The sequence below is a fragment of the Parasteatoda tepidariorum genome, chromosome 1 (assembly GCF_982258835.1).
Source record: "Parasteatoda tepidariorum strain Cologne lab strain chromosome 1, Ptep-v5.0, whole genome shotgun sequence".
Taxonomy (NCBI): Eukaryota; Metazoa; Arthropoda; class Arachnida; order Araneae; family Theridiidae; genus Parasteatoda; species Parasteatoda tepidariorum.
Genome location: NC_141755.1, coordinates 69,985,324 through 70,009,349, shown reverse-complemented (window position 1 = coordinate 70,009,349; position 24,026 = coordinate 69,985,324). Strand labels below are relative to the sequence as shown.

Here is a 24,026-nt window from a genome sequence, read left to right as displayed (position 1 = left end):
TTTTTTTCTTTTTTTGTTAAAAAAAAATTCTTTTGTGGAAGGTTAGTTAACTATAAATCACAAGTGAAGTATACAATTAAATTGTGTCACAAACTGATTTATGAACGTGTAATTAAAAATAGTCTTAAAATAAACCCAGAATTAGTTAACTTGCTTTAGAAAATTTTATAACTTTTCATATTTATGGGTGATTCAATGTTCTTGGAAAAATTTTCCTATATGTTGACAATGAAAGACAGCCAGAAATTGACAGTAAGATTACTTCTTATAACTTGAAAAAATTTTATTAACTACATATTTTAATTTTCTATTGATTTTAGTGGACTGAACATAGAAACCTCAGTAATATAACAAATTTTAAAAATACATTTAAAATTGTCACTTAGTAAGCCACTTCGAAAAATTCTAAGTATTTATGATATAAAATCAAATTTTTTTTTTTTTATTACTCATACTTAAGAAGTTGATTCATCAGCCTCCCGGTTTTTATGTATATTGTCAAATAACATGTGAATCTTAACCCCATATTGAAATGGTTTTTACTTAACTTGTAACAGAGGATAAAATTTATGTAGTAAAACAACTTATACTTTTTAACAAAATAACTCAAGCACACAAATAAAAAAAAAATATTTAATATAAAATTCAAATTTTATTAATTAAACACTGTTCTAATGATTAACATACATCTTACTTGAAATTTATTAATGAACGATTCTTTCTGCAAAATGCATGATTTCAAACATGACCTAGAATGAAAATAAAATAAAAATGTCATTCGTGAATATTAAAATTATACAAGTGGTGTTACAATTATATCCAATGGAATAGAGTTGTGAAATGCACACACCAACTAAATTACTTACAACACATTTAATTAACATAAAATTCATATATTTTTTAATACATAATAGATAACATCAGAACTTAAAAGCAATTGTACATACAACACAAATAGTTGAACAAGCATAATAAATCTATAGTGTATTAGAAAAGTTTAATACACCCTAAAACAAACTTTTCTACAGCTAATATAAAACTTTTCATTTACATTTTATTTTTAAATCGTCTTATAATCGACTGAAAAAAGTTGTTAAGTTTTAGAAGTTAGCTTTTATAATAGTGACTTATTGCATTTGCTGCAATCTAAAAAACTAGTAAACTCATACACCATTTTTAGTAATATAGGTCATGTGAGTCTTTTTGCAGTAACAGAATTAAATATTCAATTAAAAAATCAATTGTAGCAAAAATTTTAAGGAAATAAAATTTTTAAAGTGAAAGAAATAAACTGTCTAGCCAAATCTACAGATACAGATTGCAAATTTTATTACCATCGCTTTTGACAAATAGTTAGAAGAAGCTTAATAAATCTACAATATATTAGAAAAGTGTTTAATACACCCTAAAACAAAAATGTCTACGTTTCTACAGCCAATATAAAAGTTATTACATTTTTAAATAGTCTTATTAATGGGACTGACAAAAGTTGTTAAGTTTTACGAGCCAACTTCTACGATAGTGACTAATTGCATTTATTGTGATAAAGAAAGCTAGCTTTTCATAGAGATCATTGACTATTTTTTGAGGGAGGGGGGAGGTCGTGTGAGTCTTACTGCAGTAACAGAGTTAAGTATTCATTAAAAAAATCAATTTAAGGAAAATGTTTCTATTAATTAATAATTTTAAAAACTAAACTATAAAATAAGTACAAAAGTAGGTAATATAATATTGTTCATTTTAAAACAAACATTAAATGGATAACCATTGCATTTCTGTTGTAGTATTAAAATAACAATTATCAGTTAGATTCAATTTTCTGGTAACGAAAAAAAGAATCAATTTTACATTTCTTTTTTACTTAACCTTCTTGCTTATTATAAATAATATGTTGAAAAAGTTAGGCACCAAGGGGTTTTTCTAATCATCTAGGCAACCTGGCACACAAGATTTGTCGGTCCCTGCTCATAAATATTACCAACTTAAGTACTATGACATGCACTAATACATACATTTTTCTAATTTAAAATACTTATTTGATAAGGATATTTACCTCGACCATAATTAATATAATTATCATCCATTCAAGTCTAACATGATGCTTATCATTCATATGATTACCTAGCAGATCAATTAATTCAGAACAATAACTTAAGCGCTCATTCATAACCTGAAAAAGAAACAGTTATTTAGTAATAATTTATGTATAAAAAAAGTATATCAATAGATAATAAAGAAGAAAAAAAACTATAGAAAACCCAACTAGGTAGAACACAGTGGTCAGAAAAAAGAACATTATATAAGTAGTTAACTACAACTACTTAATTACAAACACAGTTAATTACAGCAACAACTACTTTTTTGTAAATGTAGCAACTACAAACTACTTTTGAATTGTAGCTATTACTTCACAACTTTTAGGAGATGAACTTTGCTGGCTTATTTAAACAACTGAAATTAAGAAGTATTTATTCTTGTTTACATGAGCCAGTTAGTTATTCTAATCCATTTCTTGACAGACAGTGAATATTTAATTTAAAAAGTGCTAGAAAATCATCAAATATTTGCAATTTTGTTAGTGCTATAAGCTCTTTTATATTTCCTCTAAGAAATTAAGTTATCAAAAATTATATACAGGGTATCTGCTACATTTTAGTTATCTAAATTCATGACTAATTCCAAGAATTTTTCATGACTTAACGAAGTTACTATTTTCTCCGACAAAAACACAACAATAAATTTAAAAAAGCATTATTATAACATTCATTGAAGTGATAGGTATTACCAAAACTGCTATATTCTGCATCTTCATATTTATAGATTTTAAATTTAAAAAACAGAGTAAAGAAAGAGTTGACGCACTAAAATAGCTGAAAAAAATACAAAAGCAAATAATTTTCTTTCTGCAGAATTACATTCTAAAGATAATTTTCTTGTTCATCGGAAAGGAAATAAATACTCCTGAGTTTTCTATTCTCATTTCAGAATAAAAAAATAGAAATAATAACAAAAATTCTAAATTAACAGTTTAAAAGATATTGGCTCTAGAAATGATGTTTTTTTCCTTTATTTTTTGAAAGAACACCAAAATTTTTAAAGAACACAATAAAAACATTTTATATTTTAATCAAATATGACTGTGAGTGGGGATTTTGTTTCAAATTCAGATATTCGGAACACCTTGAAATTGAGGGAGGGGGCAAATTCCATGTTAAAAATAAAATTTTTCAGCGACCTAAATCCATGACTTTTTATTATTTTTTTTAAAAATAGTTAAAATTAATGACATTTCATGACAAATTTTGTTCAATACCGAAATCCATGATTTTTCATGACTTTCCAGGTGCGCAGATACCCTACATATATAAACAAATATGTTTCCTTCCATTGAAATAACATTGATGTTTCATGAATGTACACAAGGTGTGGCCAGTTATAAATTAACTATTATTCATAATGGTAAATTTAAATATTAGTAATACACGATTCTTAATTACACTTGGTACAAAAGGTATTCTAAAAATGAAATAAAAAGTTTTTCGTACACAAGGGGAAAAAAACTAATGCATATCACAGAAAATTGTGAAATATATGTTAGACATAGATAATAATCATAGACAGCATATAGGTGTCAAGCCATATGTTATGTCTGTCTAAGATTCAATAAAAAAGCTCTCCCACCTCGGAAAAAAAAAGACTAATATAACATAATTCTCAAAATATAAATCTCCAGACATCTAAAAATAATAAATAAAAAAATGAATAAAAATAAAATGTTGTAACATTAGGCTAAAATGACAAATCAATAAACATTAAGTAAAAGTAATTGTAAAAAGAAGCATAAATAATTTGTATGTAATAGAATATAAAGTTGAAAAAGTATTTAATTTAAAAAATTTTTAAATTAATATAGATTAAAAAACAAATAAGTAAAAGTGTATTTGTAACATAATTATTTTTTATTATTACTGATAAAGATATATAGCAAGCAAGTTATGAAGGCTTTGAAAATATTTTAGAATGTTGAAAAAAAATATTTGTCATTATAACTATTTATTTTTACCAAAATAACATTAAAAAATATTAATAAAGTAGTAAATAACTTATTTACAAACCTTTGTTCGTTTGGCTATGTTTAAATGATTACAAGTCTGCTGGTATAAAACTTCTAATTCTTGGCGATCCCAATAAAAATCTGGAGTATCAAGCAAATCAGAACTAAGGTTAATGACGTGTCTACAATAAATGAGAGAAATTTTAATTATCATTTCAAGCAATCATAATTGTGGTTTTTTTCTTTATACTTAAAAAATATTATTTACCTTAGTGCAAATAATTCCCCTCTCTTTTTAAATACTTGATTCCTAGACATTTTAATATGATCTCCTTTCTTCATGCTCTGAAAAGTTTAAGAATATTTAGATAAATATAAAGATTTACAACATGATTAAAAAAGCAAAAATAATTTTCTTTTAATAACAAATAATTAATATTATAATTAATTTACATATATTATAATTAATTTACATATATTATAATTAATTTATATATATATTTAAATACTTTAGATTCACCTGGACTAAAAATAACTACATTGGTTTCATAATATTTCAAAGAATAATTTTCAATATTATCTTAACCTTTATCTCTCTTTCTTTATTATTTATCATTTTTAAACTAACTTAAGTGTATGATGCTAAAATATTTTTTAAATATAAAAATCTATTAAACCAAACTTAAATCAGTTTTTCCTTAATTTCCAGTTATTTATTGTTTTGCTTGCAAATAGTTAACTGTATAAAGCCTTAACAATAATAAAGCTTTGATAACAACTTATTTAACATACAATAAACAAGTGGGATCAATGGATGCCTCACTTTGGTATTTGTGTGGTATCCATGAATGCTCAGCTCAATGAATGGCTCAGCTCAATGAATTGCTCAGCTCAATGATTTGCTCAGCTCATGAATTCAATAATACTGAGAAACTCAATTAAGGGCCACACTACAACATTGAACACATAGACATTTAAAACCCACAATTTGTGGCGAACTATGTATGTTAGCTACATTAATATAATTGCTCTACACCCGTATTTAACATGTTAAGTTCTTCTTTCACAATCAAATAGCTCTTTTTGGAAAAACTGTTTTACACAATTTATAATTTAAAAATGAATATTTAGTCTTAATTTGAATGCAAGAGGTCATTTTGAATCTGTCTAATAGATATTATTTATTTTTTATAATATATAAGCATTTGAATTCAGAGTAAAATAATTCTACTTTATTTATGCGTGTATATGAAATTACAATATCATAGATTTTAAATATAATACCTCTGTTAACCATTCCATGCTATCAATATAGCTCTCCAAAGATGCTTCCCACATAGCCAATTTAACTAAACAAAAATCGCATAATTTATACAACAGAGTAAGCAATCTAAATAAATAAAAGAGAAAAGGAAATAGGAGAAAAAATAAGATATGCATACTAAGATAATTTTTAAATACATTTTCTTAATTCCTACAGGGACTGTTAAAATAACTATTGTATTTTACAAAATATTACGATTAACATAAGTAAATCTGAAGGGGGCATTTGAGAAAGCCACATTGCCCTTTAGTTTTTTATAAAATCCAATGTTTGTAGTATTTACAATGTTCAATTAATTGTAAAATTTTAGACTTTCAAATTGTAACTACAGGCTAGATCAAGAAAAGAAAAGACAAATGAAAAACATTGATATGGTTGCTAGTATTCTTATTGAAATTTTGAATATTTAAATTTGAAATAAATAAAAATTAATATATACATGGGGTGTTTGTAAGCTATATATATATATATATATATATATATATATATATATATATATATATATATATATATATATATATATAATAATAATAAATAAAAAAATAAATACAAGAAAACACTAAGAAAGTTAAGAAAAACAATAAGGAGCATCTATTTAAATACCACTTTTAATGAAATGAACAGACTAGGAGCATCTATTTAAATACCACTTTTAATGAAATGAACAGAATTAAAAGAATATGTAGTAATATTTATTTATCCAAAATACAAATCGATAAACTCTTTCAAAATCTGATAAAAAACAATGGATACCCAACTAATGTAATAAAATTTTATATAAAATCATTGAATTAATCGTATATTTTGGTGGATATATTTTCTAAACATTTTTTTGTTAATTTTTATGATTTTCCCATGTGCAAATCCATTTCAGGCCAAAATTCATTGCCAAAATTATTTACTAAATAATTTCTTTGTTAATTTATGTAATTTTTCCATGTGCAAATCCATTTCGGGCAAATCCGTGGCTATAATTATGTACTAAAATTTTTTCATTGTTAATCTTTCCATGTGCAAATCCGTGGTTAGAATTATTTACTAAAAATTCCTTTGCTAAATAATTTCCCTTGTTAATCTATACAGTTTTTCCATGTGCAAATCCATTTCGGGCAAATCCATGGATAAATTGTTTGCTAAAAATTTCTTTATTAATTTATACAATTCCATGTGCAAATCCATTTCGGGCAAATCCGTGGTTAAAATTATCTGCTAAAATTTTTTCTTTGTTAATTTTTCCATGCGCAAATCCATTTCGGGCAAATCCGTGTTAAAAATTATCTATTAAAATTTTTTCTTTGATAATTTAAATAATTTTTCTATGTACTAATCCATATCGTGCAAATCCGCGGCTAAAATTATTTACAAAGCAGGCAATTTATGTTTCTCTTTTCTATTTTATATTTTTTCTTAAATAAACATCTATCTTCTAAAACTATTTATGATCAATTTTTAAAATTATCCAGTATAATATTACCTTGTGCACATCCATTTCGGGCCCATCCTTGGTAACTAACAAATCAAAACTCAGAATAACAAATCACTTTAGCAGTGCAGTAAGAACGACACTTTAGAACCCTTTTGTTACACTCAATTTGCGCTTTTGTTTTCATCTTTTGTTTTCATATTTTGTAATCTGGCAATCTTTCTGCGAAAACATTTTTAAATCATTCTTGAAAAATAACTGTCCAAGTAAGTTGTTATGATTTTGCTACTCGCTTTATAGTCCCCCCTTTTTAATGTTTTTTATTTTTATTTTTTCTTTTTATTTTATTTTATTATCTGTTTTTACATGTTATATTTACTTTTTATGATCTATTTTTACGTAGTTATTTTATAAAAAAAAATTTTTTTGAGTGCTCCTCACACTAATGTATTAATATATTTTGCTTTGGCTTTATTGATACAATATCAGAAAGCACTCTGTTTTGCGGATATAATCGTGTGGGCTGAAGAAAAGATTATATCTTTTTTTTCCGGCTTTTTAATTAACATTTCACTTTTTTTTTTTTTTTTTTTTTTTTTTCCTTTAAATAAAATATTGTTTGTTATTTTTTTTTTTTTTTTTTTTTTTTACTTATTATTTCCCACCCCTTTTTTTCATATGTCTATAATTTTTCTTTGTTTTATTCTTCATTTTGAACTTATATATATATATATATATATATATATATATATATACAGTACCAAAGTCCCATAGTCAGGCATCCATTTACAGGAAGGGTCTCTTTACCAGACACTTTTTAACTTTCAAAATAAACAAAACTCTCCCAACTCTCCCTTTTCAAAAAAAATTTTTTTTTGCGTTTGCGAGTTGTTAAAAAAAAAGTATGCAGGGATAAGAAACCTCTACTATATTGCTTCTCCGACTTTTTTTGTTCGATTATAGATATATATATATATATAACACCTTGCCGAGTGGAAGGATTAAAACAGGTCATAGGTCAGGAAGGAGGGTACAAAATTTATTTATTAATTATTAGACAACAGCAGTCATGAGAGTGAGTAAAAGTGTACATGAAAAGTTGCGCTCCTTGGTTATATGTTAGGGAAAATCTTGCAAAATAAAATCCGTAAAATGTCTTAAATTTAGGGAAAGAGGGAAATCTTAGTAGTTGCTATTGGTTTATGAAATAGATCGAGCATTTCCCACACAGAGCAAAGGGAAAAATGTCCTGCTTTTAATTAAATGCATACTTGTGCCAAAAATAGATTTAAGAACAGGATGTGGCTTTTAAAAGTGTGAGAAAGTATTTCGATTAGAATAATAATTAGGATGAAGTTTTATAGCAAAGAAACTAACATAAAAAGATTAATTGAAGCTTTTTATGTTATATATATATATATATTTTTGTCTAACCTATTTAAACAAATTTTACAACTAAACTTTGAGATTTTTAGTCATACGAGACTCAATTCTCTTCATTTTTACTTTTATCTAAGCATTTTGTGATACATTTACTTGTACTAAAAATGCTCATTTGAAACTGCTTTGTAAATATAAAAAAAAAATAGTTATTTTTCTAATTTGCATTTGTCGATCAGCTAAAGAAATACAAAGGACAATTAACAAAATGCTCTTATAAATTCATCCTGATACCAGACTTGCATTATATCAACAAAAGAAGCCATGAATTTAAATTAAATAAAAAACTTTACTTTAAAGTGGTTTAAATTAGGAGAATTTTAAACCAAAACTAGTCAAAAACAACAGTTTTTATAGCACTGACTAGTTATTTACGTTGAAAAAAATGTGCATAAAATGCTATAAATTTTCAGAATTCCCCTTCCCCCTGAAAATTTTTTATGACAACACTGACAATCAATTAAATCATTTATAGGTTTGGATAATGCTTAGATATATTTAAAATTTAATTGAAATTAAAATTGTTAATTAAATTAAAAAATTATATCTTATGTGAGTTTTTTGATGGAAATGGGACTGATTTATTTAATATTTAGAAAAAAAAAAATACCTTCAGCTAGGGTAGAAAAAAATAATTTCAGCTCATTATAGAAAATACAGAAATGGCAAAGTTACTACACAAACATTAAGTATACTAATGGACTAATAATATAGACCATCAGGCATAGAAATTTTGTTAAATCAAGTAAAAGCTCTAACTTGTTCCTAAGAAGGATTAAAAATCAGGTTGCAGTTTGCAAATTATTCATTTTTATACTGTAATTTTTAATGAATAGATAGGTGTTTCAGTTAAGGAGTACAAAGGCACAAATTAATATTCAAAATAAAATCACCTCAAAATCTTTTGATAGTTTAGTGAGATTAATGAAACTAAGTGAAGTGATTCTTGAAACTAAGTGCCTAAATAAGAATTAATAAAAAAATTACTAAGTAAAGTTAACAATAATTTAAATTAAATTTGACAGAAAACACTACCTGAAAGAGCAAGACTGTTTGAAAATGTATATGTATCAAGATTAATGTCTCCTAGGGAATTTAAGTTTATTCTTCCTTTGGAAAATTTTGTTCCTTTTCTAAAAAAGAAAAAAGTACAGCAGATTAATAACAGAACTAATAACATACAGAAAATCTAAATAACACATAATTAATTTTAATGCTGAATAAAATTACAAATTACACTATATGTAATTATATAATACAAATTACAGTAATACAAAATACAAACTACATATTATGTAATACAAATTACATTATATGTAAATTCAATTAATATTACAAATGTATCATTTATAAGCATTAGTTCATAGTCAAGCAATTCAAATTTTAAATGCTGAAAAACATGTTTAACTAAACATACAATGATTAATAGTTAATAGCTATATTTCTTTTAAATTTCGAAGGAAAAAAAATGCTTAGTAACCAATTAAGTATGGAGGAATTTTCTCAGTTTGCAGTTGTATGAAGTCGTTTATAAATGTGAATTTAGAAATAAAGTGCATGTTATGAATGTAAACATTAAAAATAGAATATATAATTTGCAAATGAACAAATATCGTATAATTCTTTGCAGACATCAAGACATTAACAAGAGGAGGTCAAAATAAACCAGTTTATTTGAAATGTAAAATAACAGTATATAAATATCTATTTGTGCTGTTTAAAAGCAATTTTATTAGCAATTATTGTTATATTTTTTTAGCAATTATTATTAGCAATTTTATAACCCAAAACTATATTTCTTCCTTAATTTTTTAAGTTTCTTAATAAGTATGGCAGCAGAAATTTTCACAGGTAGGTGCAATCAGAGAAAATATTCCATTTATTTCTTTTATTGTTGTATCTTTGAAAAATATATACTGTAGGCAACAGAAATTTTGACAAACAATAATTTAATTAAAGCTATTACAACATTTAAATTTAAAAAGAAAATAACAAAAATCATCATTTATTTAAATTGTTTAAATTAAATACCTTATGAACACAAAAGAAAAAACAGTGAGTTTTAATCTTTTGTAAATTTTAAGTTTACAGTTAAAATATTCATTTTTATATATCTTTGAATATATGTCAATAGATTATAGGATTAAATTTAACAGCTTTTGTGTCTGGTTTATAAATTAAAGTATATTCAAAAACACATTTAACAAACACTATTTTTTCTTATTTAAAATACAATGATAAATAATAATTAAAAGCAAAATGTAATTTTTGATTTATTGGATTTCCAAGGGGACCTCGACCCACCTTACAGATATAGACACCCATGAAAAATAACATCCCATATTGAAAAAAGAGTAACTATTTTAGTGATTTAAATAATCAGGTTATTTGAATCATTCATTAGAACTTAATACAAATGAAAAATGAGTGTCAATAATAAGTTAGTAACTTTTATGTAGAAACTATGATCACTAAAAGACATACATGCAAGCTTTTCACAAAATAATCTATTACTTTAACAAACTTACTCTGAAAATACATAATCCATATCTTCTTTTTCAGCATTTACAAGATTAATGTCATAGGAGTTGGTTTCAAATGGTTTTAGAAATCGCAGTACATTTTGTTGCTGAAAGCACAACAGAAACTTTAAAAAGTTAATCTTTTTTTTTTAAAAAAAAAAGAGTGTTTAAAATACATAACTCAATTTACCTCAAGATCAGGCACATTCCAGAATACAACACTTCCCTCACTGCAAAAACAATAAAATATTAAAGCACTTGTTTATTTTAAATTGAAGCAATACACAAATCTAATTGACAATTCAAAAATAAAGCAATTTAATTATAATAAAATTTGCGGTTAGATTTAGAGAAGTTCTAGACAGAATTCGGAAAAATTACTTGTGATTTACAGTTCAAAACTATTCAACAAAGGTATGTTATGAGGTTCAAAACTTATAATTATAAAAATAGTTAAAAATACATATTTTCTTTTCTTTCTTTGTGATATCTTTCTTTCTTTGTCTTTCTTGTATCATATTTTAAAACAAAAAAGATATAAGCAATATAAAATAAAAAACATGACAAACACATCAAACTCATTGCTCTTTAAATCCACAGTTTCAAATAAACATTTTTAATGGTTCACTATCAAAATTAGATCATAATGAAACAACAAAAAAATAAACTTCAGAAAATGTTTTGTTGCAACATCACAGTGCAGCATCCTTAATGCTATTTCATGTCTGTTTGACAGCTAAATGCTTATAATGGACTAAAAAGTTAAGCGACAATTCTACAAACAAACTTTATTAAATACAGTTATTATTAACTTTATAATTACTAAATTTAAAAAATAATGTCTTTATTAACCATTACATAACTGATATTTTTTCCAGAAATAAAAATATCTTTAAGAGATGAAATACTCACGCACAGCTTTACCTAAAAAAATATATATGACGTGGATCTTGTCCAAGTGTGTATTTTGCAGTCACATGAATAACATTTTCAGCATCATCTGGAAGAGGTTGACGGACATAAAGACCCTGTTTATCCAATTCTTTTATTAATCTAGGCATATCATATTCTTCTGCTGAACTAAAGGCATTAACTAACCAGGTTTTCTAAGAGAAAAAAAAATTATAACTTTCTAAGCTTTGAAATTGCATTCAAAAGCAATACAAATTTAAAAGCAATCAAAGAACTTAAAATTGAAAATGCGTGTTATATTTAAAAAAATTATTATTATTCCAGTGTTATATTTAAAAAAAAACAATTATTATTCCAGTGTTATATTTAAAAAAATTATTAATATTCAATTTCTGTGTTAAATTTAACTTATAATTATTTATTATTATAATAATTTTACTGAAAAACCAGGTATAACTTAAAAATTGGTATTCAGTATTGACAAACATAGTTCAGGTATAATTTATAAAAATTTATACTGTTAGGTTCGTAAACGTGGTTATAATTTATTTTTTAATTTCATGGATCATTTTAGCCTATAATGTCCTTTAATAAAATAATATAATAATAGATCGTATAGAGTTTGAAATAATTATTCAATAGTTTATATTTTTGCGTTGTGTACAATTTAAATCAAAAATCAAATAACGTATCTAAAATATTCAAATAATTACGTCGTGATGTTAATTAATTGGTATATTCATACTTTAAAACTAACATTTAAATTCAGTATTTACTACCTCTCCAACGTGCTCGTGCAGGCCATCCATGTGACTCGAAAATTTGTTAGCAATATTAATCTGCTAATCTAAACAGCAATTTGGATTGGAATTAATTTTTAACAATGATAATTGGCATTATTTAACGAAATATTTAGTTATTTAAAAAAAAGGATTATAGATAATCTTAGAGAAACATGGCACTAGACTGCACGTGCACGGAATATCTTCCTATCCAAGAATTAGCACGAGGCATACTCAGAATTAGAGACAAATATTACTTTTAAAAACAAATGTATTAACAAAAATCTTGGCTACAAAATATGTAATAACATTCTTCTTAACACACTAATTAGGATATTAGGAATTCAATTTTTTTTAGGTACAACATCTCCAAAATAAAATTTAAAAATGTTACAATAATTTAAAATACATTATGGAGAATAATTCACATTTAACAACTTATAAAAATTGGGCTGGGTTTAAAAAAAAAGAAATATTAATTAATCGCACGTGCTTGAAGATTATCGGCGTAATTAGATTTTACGTATCTATTTTAAGTTAATTTTATATTAAAATACTTTTAGACATTATTAATTAAAGACGATCGACATTGTTAATCGATAAAAATTACTATTATATTATTAAAAAAAAAATACTTATCGGTCATCCGGTCCCTGGATCCAGGGCCTAGTAGCCCTAAAACTCCTAAAAAGATAGCGAGTTACCTTTAAGAAAAAAATTACGAGACTGCCTAACGCGCTCCGCGTCGAAGATTCGAAAAAAAGGAGGGAGAAAAACAGCGCCCTCTGGCAAGCTCTGATTGGCTCTCACGCCATTACATCACCATTACATCATCCTTACTCAGCTATTTTCTGCCTGTTGGGGAAAATCGTTTACCGCGACCCAGCCACCAGCCAATTTTACAAACAGATTAACCATAAAAAGAATAATAAAAATAGTTTTAACAATTCAATTTACTGGTTTGTGATGTCTCGATTTTTTTTTTTTTTTTTTTTTTTTTTGTTAATAAAAATTAATACATAACATTCCATCCCGTCAAGGGAAAAAAAAAAAAATTTTTTTTTTTTTTTTTTTTATAAGACTTAATGATAAACCACCCCATAACTATCTACTGAACACACACATTAATCGAAACATCACAACCTCACAACATACTGGCTTATGACCCATGAGTGAAGACCCGTATCAGAGATGGTTAAAATCGCAATTATTACACAGTTCACCTCTATGAAAAATGACAGTCTATTTAGTTTTTGTCTCTGTTCTGCTATCTTTAACAGTTTATTTGTAATGTGAGGACTGGCTATCATCTACTTTTTATCAGTTCATCGAAAATCTTGGTGACAAAGGTAGGTATGGTAGGAGTTAGGAGGTCGGGTGTTAAGTTGATTCACGTGGGCTCCAAGTCTGGGGAATTGCTGTAAGTTAGGGCAAGTGGGCTCCGGATTCTTCCACCTTTCTGCAACCGTGCTTACTATACATTAGAACTACTGGATGGTTGTGGTATACGAGTCTATGGGCTTCTCGACCATGACACATCCTAGGATTTTTACTCCATGTAATTGGAAAGTCCAGAAGATGCTGAAGATCTGATTTATTTGCAGCGGATGTTATTGAAATTTTGGGTCGTCCGTCCAGCGGTCAACCTTACGTTCCAGGTGGCTGCATTTACTCAGACAACAACCGTGGCCATCGGTCGGTGTCTTAGGTCTCTGAAAGATCAACATTCTTTCCTCTTCCATGGTAACTCAGTTCAGATTCATCCTTGACTTCAGAAAGATCAACTTCTCTCTTCTTCCATGGGAACTCAGCTCAAGATTGTCCTTAATTTCAGAAAGATCAACTTCTCTCTTCTTTCATGGGAACTCAGCTCAGAATTGTTCTTAATTTCAGAAAGATCAACTTCTCTCTTCTTCCATGGGAACTCAGCTCAGAATAACCCTCCAACCCCTCTCTACCAATCACCAAGCAGCTGCTTGAATTAGTTGGTGCACTTAACATCCTCTTACTTGTTAAAGTATTCTTATCCACAGAAGTTAACAATTTCTTTTATCTCTGATCGCACCCTCCCTCATGAGTTCATACACATAAAATTAAAACAGTTTTTCATTTTTTACCTTCCTCTCTTTACACTACCAAAACTTTTAATTGTTTTGCATTACTATTATGTCCATCGACACCAAACGTATTTCATCCTACATCTTTATTTTTTTTTATCTCATTAAATTATCTCATTAAATCCTCAATTTTCATAAATATCAATTTCGATACATCCTCTCAGCCTCATATGTAATACCTTATTAATTATAGTATCAACTCAAAATCAATTTTGTCAAGCTCAATTAACTCATCATTAATTCAAAATTAGCTCAATTATTTAATCAATCATAATTCCATTATTAATTCATCACTGAATTTTAAATCAATTAATTCAATTACAAATCACATTACCTTTTCCTTCGAGTGCGTAGGTTATAGTCATGAATTTTTTTCTTCACCTCAACAACTGGAGAATTAATTTCCTCATTGTTTACATAATCCCTATCTACACGAGTGTCTGAAAAATGTTCGAGTCGCAAAGGTACCTTGGTTAATCTATCAATATGCACTCGTTTCATGCTACCACCACTCACAGGCTCAATCTCAACATTAACTGGTGATATAATTTTAGTTACTTTAAAGGGACCCGTGTTTAGTTTACTTAACTTCTTAGAAGTTCCCTGTTTGAAGGTGGGGGTGTATAAATAAACAAAGTCATTTAATTTAATATTTTTATCTTTTGAAATCTTCTTCCTTCGAATTTCCTGTTTCTTAGCCGCTTCAGTGAGATTTTTCTTAACAACATCAAACGACCTCCTTAATCTGTCTTTTAAATCGAAAACATAATCTTTAATTTCTGCATATGATAGTCTATTCTCCCCTGTTAACAAATTATGTGGGAGCTGCAATTCTCTCCCATACAAAATCGAAGCTGGTGTAAAACCTGTTGATGTGTGTATTGCAGTACGGTGGGCTAATAGAGCAAAGTTAAGATGCCTATCCCAATCATTTTGGGACTCATTTACCAGGTGACTTAATGAATTTAAAATTGTAGCGTTAAGACGCTCTACAACTCCATCACTCTGTGCGTGGTAAGCACTAGTTGAGTGTTTTCTAATTCCCAATTTCTCGTAAACTTCAGATATCGATTTAGACAAGAAATTTGAGCCTCTGTCAGTAATTAAGTGGTTAGGGACTCCGTGACTGGCAATAAAGGTTTCAAGGGTTCTGGCTACCGTATCCGACTTAATATCCGGAGTAGCATAAGCCTCTGGCCACCTGCTGAAATAATCCGAGAAAACTAAAATATGTCTGTTTCCCATAAATGTTGTCGGTAAGGGACCGAGAGCATCAATAGCAATAAGCTCTAACGGTTTTGATGTAACTGGTACTCTTTGTAAAGGAGCCAACTTATTCGGTTTATGTGCCCTTCTTTCATTACAAGATTTGCATGATTTTATATAGTTAAAAATATGTTTGTACATTTTTGGCCAAAAGTAGTATTGCTTAATTCTGTTTAAGGTTTTAGAAAATCCCTGGTGAGTAACTGTGGGTGAATCATGGCATAACTTTATTATTTCGGGTACTAAGTTTAAAGGAATTACAAGTTTATCTTTTTTCTTATCTTTATAATTTTTAAAATTGCAATAAAGTAAATCATTCTTAATAAGGAAACGTAATTTTGAACTGGTGTTATCCTCATTTTCTAACTCGTCTAAAACTTTTAAGCACAACGGATCTGATTTTTGACTTAATTTAATTTTTTCTAGTAGCTCTGATTCAAATGATATTAATTCTAAACTATTTACATGATTTATTTCTCTCGATAAATAATACGCGGTAATGTTTTGTTTACCAGGTTTGTGAATTATCTTATAATCAAATTGCTGTAAGGTCATTACCCATCTGGCTATACGTGACGTGGGATCTCTTAATTTTAAAGCGTATGAAAGGCTAGCTTGGTCACAGTAAACCGTAAAATGTTTAGCGTACAGATATTGCCTGAAATGTGTCACCCCAAATACAACTCCCAACATTTCTTTTTCTACAGTAGAATAATTAATTTCAGCCCCTTTTAACTTTCTGCTCGCATAAGCAACAGGGTGGAGTAAATTATCTTCGCCATACTGACTCAATACCGCACCTAAAGCATACTTTGAAGCATCTGTGCTTAAAATGAAATCTTTTTTTAAATTTGGCAATAATAAACATGGTTCGTTAATCAAACATTTTTTTAGAGTATTGAAAGATTCCAGCGCTTTATCATTAAATTCAAATTTAGTGTTTCCTTTGATTAGATTTGTTAAAGGTAACGCGATTTTAGAAAATTGTGGAATAAATTTCCTATAAAAACCTACCATGCCTAAAAAGGATTGTACTTGTCTTAAATTTTGGGGAATTCTAGCATTATTTATTACATCAATGTTATTTTTATCCGGGAAAACTTTACCATTTTCAACAGTAAATCCTAAATATGTTACATTTGTCTTTAAAAATTTACATTTCTTTGGTTTTAATTTAAGCCCATGCTTGCGCAATCTATCAAAAACGATTTTTAGTTTTTTTAAGTGTTCGTCTACATCATTTTCTGAAGCTATAATTATATCGTCAAGATAGACCCCAATTTGTAAAGGTCTGAGACCAGACAAGACTATTCCCATTAATCTTTGAAAAGAATTTGGTGAATTTCGCAATCCGAAAGGGACGCGCATCCACTCATACAACCCGTTTTCTGTTGCGAATGCTGTTTTAAAGGTATCATTAGGATTAATTTTCATTTGATAAAACCCCGCGCAAAGATCTAAAATGGTGAACAATTTTGCTCCAGAAAGGTTGTCAACAAGATCGGTCATATTCGGAATCGGATGTGAGTCAGGGAGTGTTTTTAAATTTAGTTTACGAAAATCAGTGCATAGCCTGTACGAGCCGTCTTTTTTCTTTACTAGTACAACCGGAGCTGAATATGGAGATGTACTTTCTTTAATAATTTTATTTTCGAGTAGCTCATTTATTTGTTTTTCCATTTCGGGTTTAAGATGATGAGGTACCTTGTAATGACGTTGCCTTACCGGTATATCGTCAGTTAAATCTACGCGATGTAAAAGGGTGTCGCATCCTGAAAGATCTTTTACGCTTTTTGCGAATATTTCTGGGTAGTTCTCTAAAAATTGTTTTAAAGTTTCCTGCTTTTCTCCGTCTAAATGATCGATTTCGATATCACCTCCCCATGCCTCAAAATCATCTCCAAGTTGTGTAGTCTCCAAGGAATTACATTGCTCTACACGTGTTTTGCTTAAACATTCGAGTATTGCGATATTACAGTTTTTATTTAAGTGTATACATTCGTCCTGGGTATTAATTATTGTTATCGGATAAACATTAGACTCAGAAAAATTATTGATGTTTCTAGCAACCCAAACACCTAGATCACTGAATTTTTGAACATTAGAAATTAGTACCTGTTCAGTATGCTTAAAATTCTTTACTCGTGATTTTACAAATATTATCTGTTCAGATTTAGGCTCCAAAATATACTTGTTTTGAGTGTATAATTTGATTCCAGTTGCATTTTCACATAGATTACATTCTACCTTATCTATTTTGCTGTTTGTCCAATTTAATCTTAAATTTTTATTCTCGATACAATTCTTTTCGAAATTTAGGTTAAATTTATTTCCTGCCAAAAATGGGTTACCTAAGACCATGTCATAATCTGAATTTATTCGATTAGGGGTTATAAAAAAATCTTCCTTAAAAAGATTATCATTTATTTTAAAATGTATGTTAACAAAAGAATTGATTCTGGCTGTATCACCCGTAAAATTTTGAACTAGCAAGTTACATTTTTCAATTTTAAATTTACACTGCATTTCTTCCAAAATTTCCTTGGATATAATATTGAGAGATGATCCTGAGTCTAACATCGCAACGTAATTTTTTTTATTTATTTTTAATTGAATTTTGGGCAAGGGTACTATACTTTCTTTTCTCATGATGTTTAAAGATGGCACTATGAGTGGGGTAGCAACGGAAAGACGCGCCTCATCTATTCCCCCCCTTTCTCGTTTAAATCATTTGATCTCCGTTTTTGGTAACAACGTTCCTCTAAGTGGCCATGCCTTCCACAAAAATTGCAGATTAAAGTTCTGCACGCGGGTGCAATGTGTCCTCTCTTGTTGCATCGTTTACATATTTTTATTTGATTTCCTGGCCTAGAATTTTGATGGTCATATTTATTTTTACTTTCCCTACTCCTGATTTGCATTTGCTTAATGTTTTCTGCTAAAATCGCTATTTGCTCTTTTAATTCCTTTATTTCTGAGCTATTTTCTCGCGTATTTCTTAATTCAAAATTATTGACCTCTTCGGTAGTGGGTCTCGCGATTGATAATGTTTCCTCAAAGTTTATGGCATGGTTTTTAAATTCTTTATAGTCGGTGAACCCAGCAGCTCCTATTCCCTTTAAAATCTCACCTTTTATGCCTTGTCTGGCTGCGCTGAGTAATAACTGCAGCCTGTATGATTCGAATGCCTCACTATTTTCTTCCGGAATGCAATTGTATGAGATGCTTTCAATTCGGGACAAAAACTGCCTAACACTCTCTACCGGTAACTGGTAGGCGGAAGTCAGCTTTCCAATACTCGCAGTCACTGAATTCTTCCTCTCAAATCTAGTTTTTAATTTTTTAATAATATCGTTAAAAGATACATCCCTATCTCTTTGAGTGTTGAGGTAATCTTGTGCCTCTCCAGTAATTCTCAATTTTAACGCGAATATCTTGTCTTTTTCTGACCAATCGCAGTGTTCTGCAATTTCGTTAAGTCTGTGAATGAATTCATTTAAAGAGGAACTACCATCAAATTTCGGAATAAAATTTAAATAATCTGCAATAAAATTTGAAGTTACTCTGACACTCGGAATAACAACGGGAGTATTGCTCGCAGCTAAAATTTCCGTGTTTTCACCTGACTCATCCATAATGGTAAATTATTTAACTAGTCATCAAAAATCAACCTATTTAGTATGACAATAACCTAGCTCACCTACTACTATAATAACACAATTTTGCAATAAAATATTTCAAAACATATGTTACAAACCTTCATTGATATACACAAAATCAGTAATTACTTTAACAGAAATACATAAAAATAATTCCGAAAATAATGATAAAATTTTACACTTCAAAGCATAAGTTCATATTGCGTACATATATAATTTTTATTTTCGTATTACACATTATATAACCACTTATTTTAGTAGTAGTATTTACTTTAATTTAAGCTTATCGCGACTGGTCACGGCACCAGTGTTATATTTAAAAAAATTATTATTATTCCAGTGTTATATTTAAAAAAAAACAATTATTATTCCAGTGTTATATTTAAAAAAATTATTAATATTCAATTTCTGTGTTAAATTTAACTTATAATTATTTATTATTATAATAATTTTACTGAAAAACCAGGTATAACTTAAAAATTGGTATTCAGTATTGACAAACATAGTTCAGGTATAATTTATAAAAATTTATACTGTTAGGTTCGTAAACGTGGTTATAATTTATTTTTTAATTTCATGGATCATTTTAGCCTATAATGTCCTTTAATAAAATAATATAATAATAGATCGTATAGAGTTTGAAATAATTATTCAATAGTTTATATTTTTGCGTTGTGTACAATTTAAATCAAAAATCAAATAACGTATCTAAAATATTCAAATAATTACGTCGTGATGTTAATTAATTGGTATATTCATACTTTAAAACTAACATTTAAATTCAGTATTTACTACCTCTCCAACGTGCTCGTGCAGGCCATCCATGTGACTCGAAAATTTGTTAGCAATATTAATCTGCTAATCTAAACAGCAATTTGGATTGGAATTAATTTTTAACAATGATAATTGGCATTATTTAACGAAATATTTAGTTATTTAAAAAAAAGGATTATAGATAATCTTAGAGAAACATGGCACTAGACTGCACGTGCACGGAATATCTTCCTATCCAAGAATTAGCACGAGGCATACTCAGAATTAGAGACAAATATTACTTTTAAAAACAAATGTATTAACAAAAATCTTGGCTACAAAATATGTAATAACATTCTTCTTAACACACTAATTAGGATATTAGGAATTCAATTTTTTTTAGGTACAACATCTCCAAAATAAAATTTAAAAATGTTACAATAATTTAAAATACATTATGGAGAATAATTCACATTTAACAACTTATAAAAATTGGGCTGGGTTTAAAAAAAAAGAAATATTAATTAATCGCACGTGCTTGAAGATTATCGGCGTAATTAGATTTTACGTATCTATTTTAAGTTAATTTTATATTAAAATACTTTTAGACATTATTAATTAAAGACGATCGACATTGTTAATCGATAAAAATTACTATTATATTATTAAAAAAAAAATACTTATCGGTCATCCGGTCCCTGGATCCAGGGCCTAGTAGCCCTAAAACTCCTAAAAAGATAGCGAGTTACCTTTAAGAAAAAAATTACGAGACTGCCTAACGCGCTCCGCGTCGAAGATTCGAAAAAAAGGAGGGAGAAAAACAGCGCCCTCTGGCAAGCTCTGATTGGCTCTCACGCCATTACATCACCATTACATCATCCTTACTCAGCTATTTTCTGCCTGTTGGGGAAAATCGTTTACCGCGACCCAGCCACCAGCCAATTTTACAAACAGATTAACCATAAAAAGAATAATAAAAATAGTTTTAACAATTCAATTTACTGGTTTGTGATGTCTCGATTTTTTTTTTTTTTTTTTTTTTTTGTTAATAAAAATTAATACATAACATGCACCACTTATAACAATCATGTGTGCACTGCACATCACATTACCTATTACTAATTTTAAATATTCAAAATTTAAATGAATCAAATGATTAAACAGCTAAGAACTCTAAAACTAAATGTTATAAAATGCTAATAATAAATACTTAATAAAGTTTTGCATAAAATAGTAGCATAAATTAATTGCAAGCACATCATATTGTTTGCAATTGATATATAATATCAAAAACACACTACTCTTAAAATCACATTTTAAGAGTAAACTCACAAATTTTCAATGCATAATAAACGTGAAAAAGCAATCTAAAACATTAGTTTTCTATTTTCTGACAGCAACAGTTGCCATAGCAATGCATGTTCTGGTTGCTCCGGAACAATACAGAATAAATAAATAAATAGGATCTTATTTTTAAATCAGCAATAAGAAAAATTAAAAAGCAATTACCAAAAAATTTAAAATCAGCTCACACATTCTCCTATTCTTCATTATTCTGATATCTTCTATTTTTAAAACCTTACGTTTTCAAGAGTGAAAATGATGAGAGAGAGAGGGAAATTATTAATTGTAATTTTATAATTTTTACAAAAGACTGTTATTCCCAAGTCAGTTGCACAAAAGTCATTATTTTATGGCTTTTGTAATAGAAAAGAGAAACCATCCATCACATTACGTTAGCTTTACATTTTTGCCATCTGTTTTCTACCCATATTGTCTATTTTTAAAGTACCATTGATGTCATAATATAAAAATTAATTGCAACAGAAAATAAAAATATTAAATTTTGGTGAATCAATTCAATAAAGTAGAATTTTCAATTACAAGGAGAAGTAGGGGAAAAAATAACAAAATATGCTGCACATAGCAAAATTTAAGATTTAAGTTTATAAATACTGTGGCAATGTGAAAACATTTCTTAAATATAGGTTAGCTAATTTTAGTTTTTACATTTCATCAGAATTATTCATTAAAAAAAAAAACACTCATAATGTATAGGTGGAGGAAATGGTAAAACAAGGGAAGAGAGGGGCTTAAACTTTAGAAAAATATGTTCTAATATTTTAATAATACTATTTCAAATACAGAAATAAAATAATAATAATAATAAAAAACATAAACTAAAACCTGATCAAGCTGTTCAGAGAGAGTTTTCTTTCTAGGGACTCTTTTCTTTGCTTGAAGAGCTGCTATACTCTTTTGTACTCCCACATCCTCGGGAGTATTTAAAACTGCACTTGTACAGAAACTATGAGTGACATAAGGATATTTTGTAAGATACCTCTTAGTCTGACCACCTAAAAAATATATATAGGTAAATAAATATTTATAATAAAGTGATTGCTGTTTTTTGGAATTTAAAAAATATGATTTGAATGAAAATTATGGAATTTAACATCATAGTAATAAAAATTTGTTTCGAAAATATTTAGACGGTCATAATATACAAAAATACAGAAAGATCATGCTGAGAATTAAAAGAAGGTAGTAAATAATTTAAATTATTTTTACTCATGAGGAATATATATATATATATATATATATATATCACTTTTTTTACTCATTTAAAATTTTCATCAAAAATCATTTAAGATCACTTTTTATATTTTAATAAAAAGCAATATTTTCTAACACCAAATTTAAAACTACCAGATTTTCAATTAAATAATTACTATGGCATTTCCAAAAATAATTAATAAAAGATATTTTAAGCAGTTATTACGATTTATTCATAATTTCACTACACAAATCAAAATGTTTTATACAATCAAGAGTTAAATTTACTTTAGACCAACATTTTTAAAGAACCAATAAAACTATAAAAAGGTATTTACAAAGTCAATACCTATACTCTGACCCTCCCCCTTATTAACAAATAGTTTTAGTACTTTTTGGTCAGCCGAGCACAAGGGCAGCAAAAAATTTAAAACCTCCTCCAATTTTTTTTTTCTTTCAAATTCATAAAAATTAAATAGGATAAGAAATCTAAAAAAAATGGTTGAACTTCCTTGCCTCTGATTAACGGAAAAATAATCTATTTCTAACAAAAAAGCTAAATTTTAAAAAAATGCACATAGTATTGAACTCTATTTTGGAAATAAAACTGTTTAATGTACAAAGCATAACACTTTTTATTTAAAATCTATGATTCAATTCTCAACTGCGACAGACTCAACAAACGTGCTCCATACACAAAGAATCGTAATTATTATTTGGGTTTATAATGCCAAAATTCTAAAATACAAATCCAATGATTTCAAACATAAACTAAACTGTAGTTCAAATTTAGGACAGTAAAATTCCAAATCTAAAAAACTAGGTATTTTTTTTACTTACCAGCTAATTCTTTTGTAAAATAGTTACAAGTCATGAACATATTGCCTGATGAGCCAAAAATGCGGCGAAATACTTTACTAGAAATCATACTGCAAGAGAAATTTTTATGAGTAAAAAAAATAAAGTATAGTAAAGCATACATTGAAGCCTTAAATTATAAATACATAGAAGATAAAAGGCAAAAATTATAACTTTTCAAATAAGGAAAGGTCTATGTAACATTTTGATTAGTTACTTTATCAATATATCTGTCGTTTCTTTTAAAAATAAATTAAACTGAACAAGCTTTATTTATGTCACTAGAATATTTTGATTTTTCTACATAATCTTTAAAAAGTTTTACAGTTTTTATTATTTATTTAAATAAGCTGATCAATC

The 24,026-nt window shown here is 27.5% G+C and overlaps 1 protein-coding gene across 3 annotated transcripts; it reads right to left on the bottom strand.

The window, feature by feature from the left end:
• Nucleotides 1–632: 632 nt before the first annotated feature.
• On the bottom strand, nt 633–24,023 carry LOC107453250 (required for meiotic nuclear division protein 1 homolog). Of its 3 annotated transcripts, none has more exons than XM_016070007.5 (12): nt 23,884–24,023; nt 23,649–23,737; nt 22,440–22,609; nt 11,688–11,869; nt 10,954–10,993; nt 10,770–10,870; nt 9,277–9,374; nt 5,339–5,403; nt 4,323–4,399; nt 4,116–4,236; nt 2,054–2,170; nt 633–749 (listed from the first exon to the last, which is right to left on the bottom strand). In XM_016070007.5, exons 2-12 carry the CDS (start codon nt 23,734–23,736, stop codon nt 705–707), a joined length of 1,104 nt encoding a protein of 367 aa, XP_015925493.2. In that variant the 5' UTR covers nt 23,737; nt 23,884–24,023; the 3' UTR covers nt 633–704. The 3 variants fall into 3 exon arrangements, with proteins under 3 accessions (XP_015925493.2, XP_071035774.2, XP_087022092.1); XM_071179673.2 differs by having other exon boundaries at nt 23,841–23,979; XM_087165966.1 differs by lacking the exons at nt 22,440–22,609; nt 23,649–23,737; nt 23,884–24,023 and adding an exon at nt 13,093–13,207.
• Between the last annotated feature and the right edge of the window lie 3 nt (nt 24,024–24,026).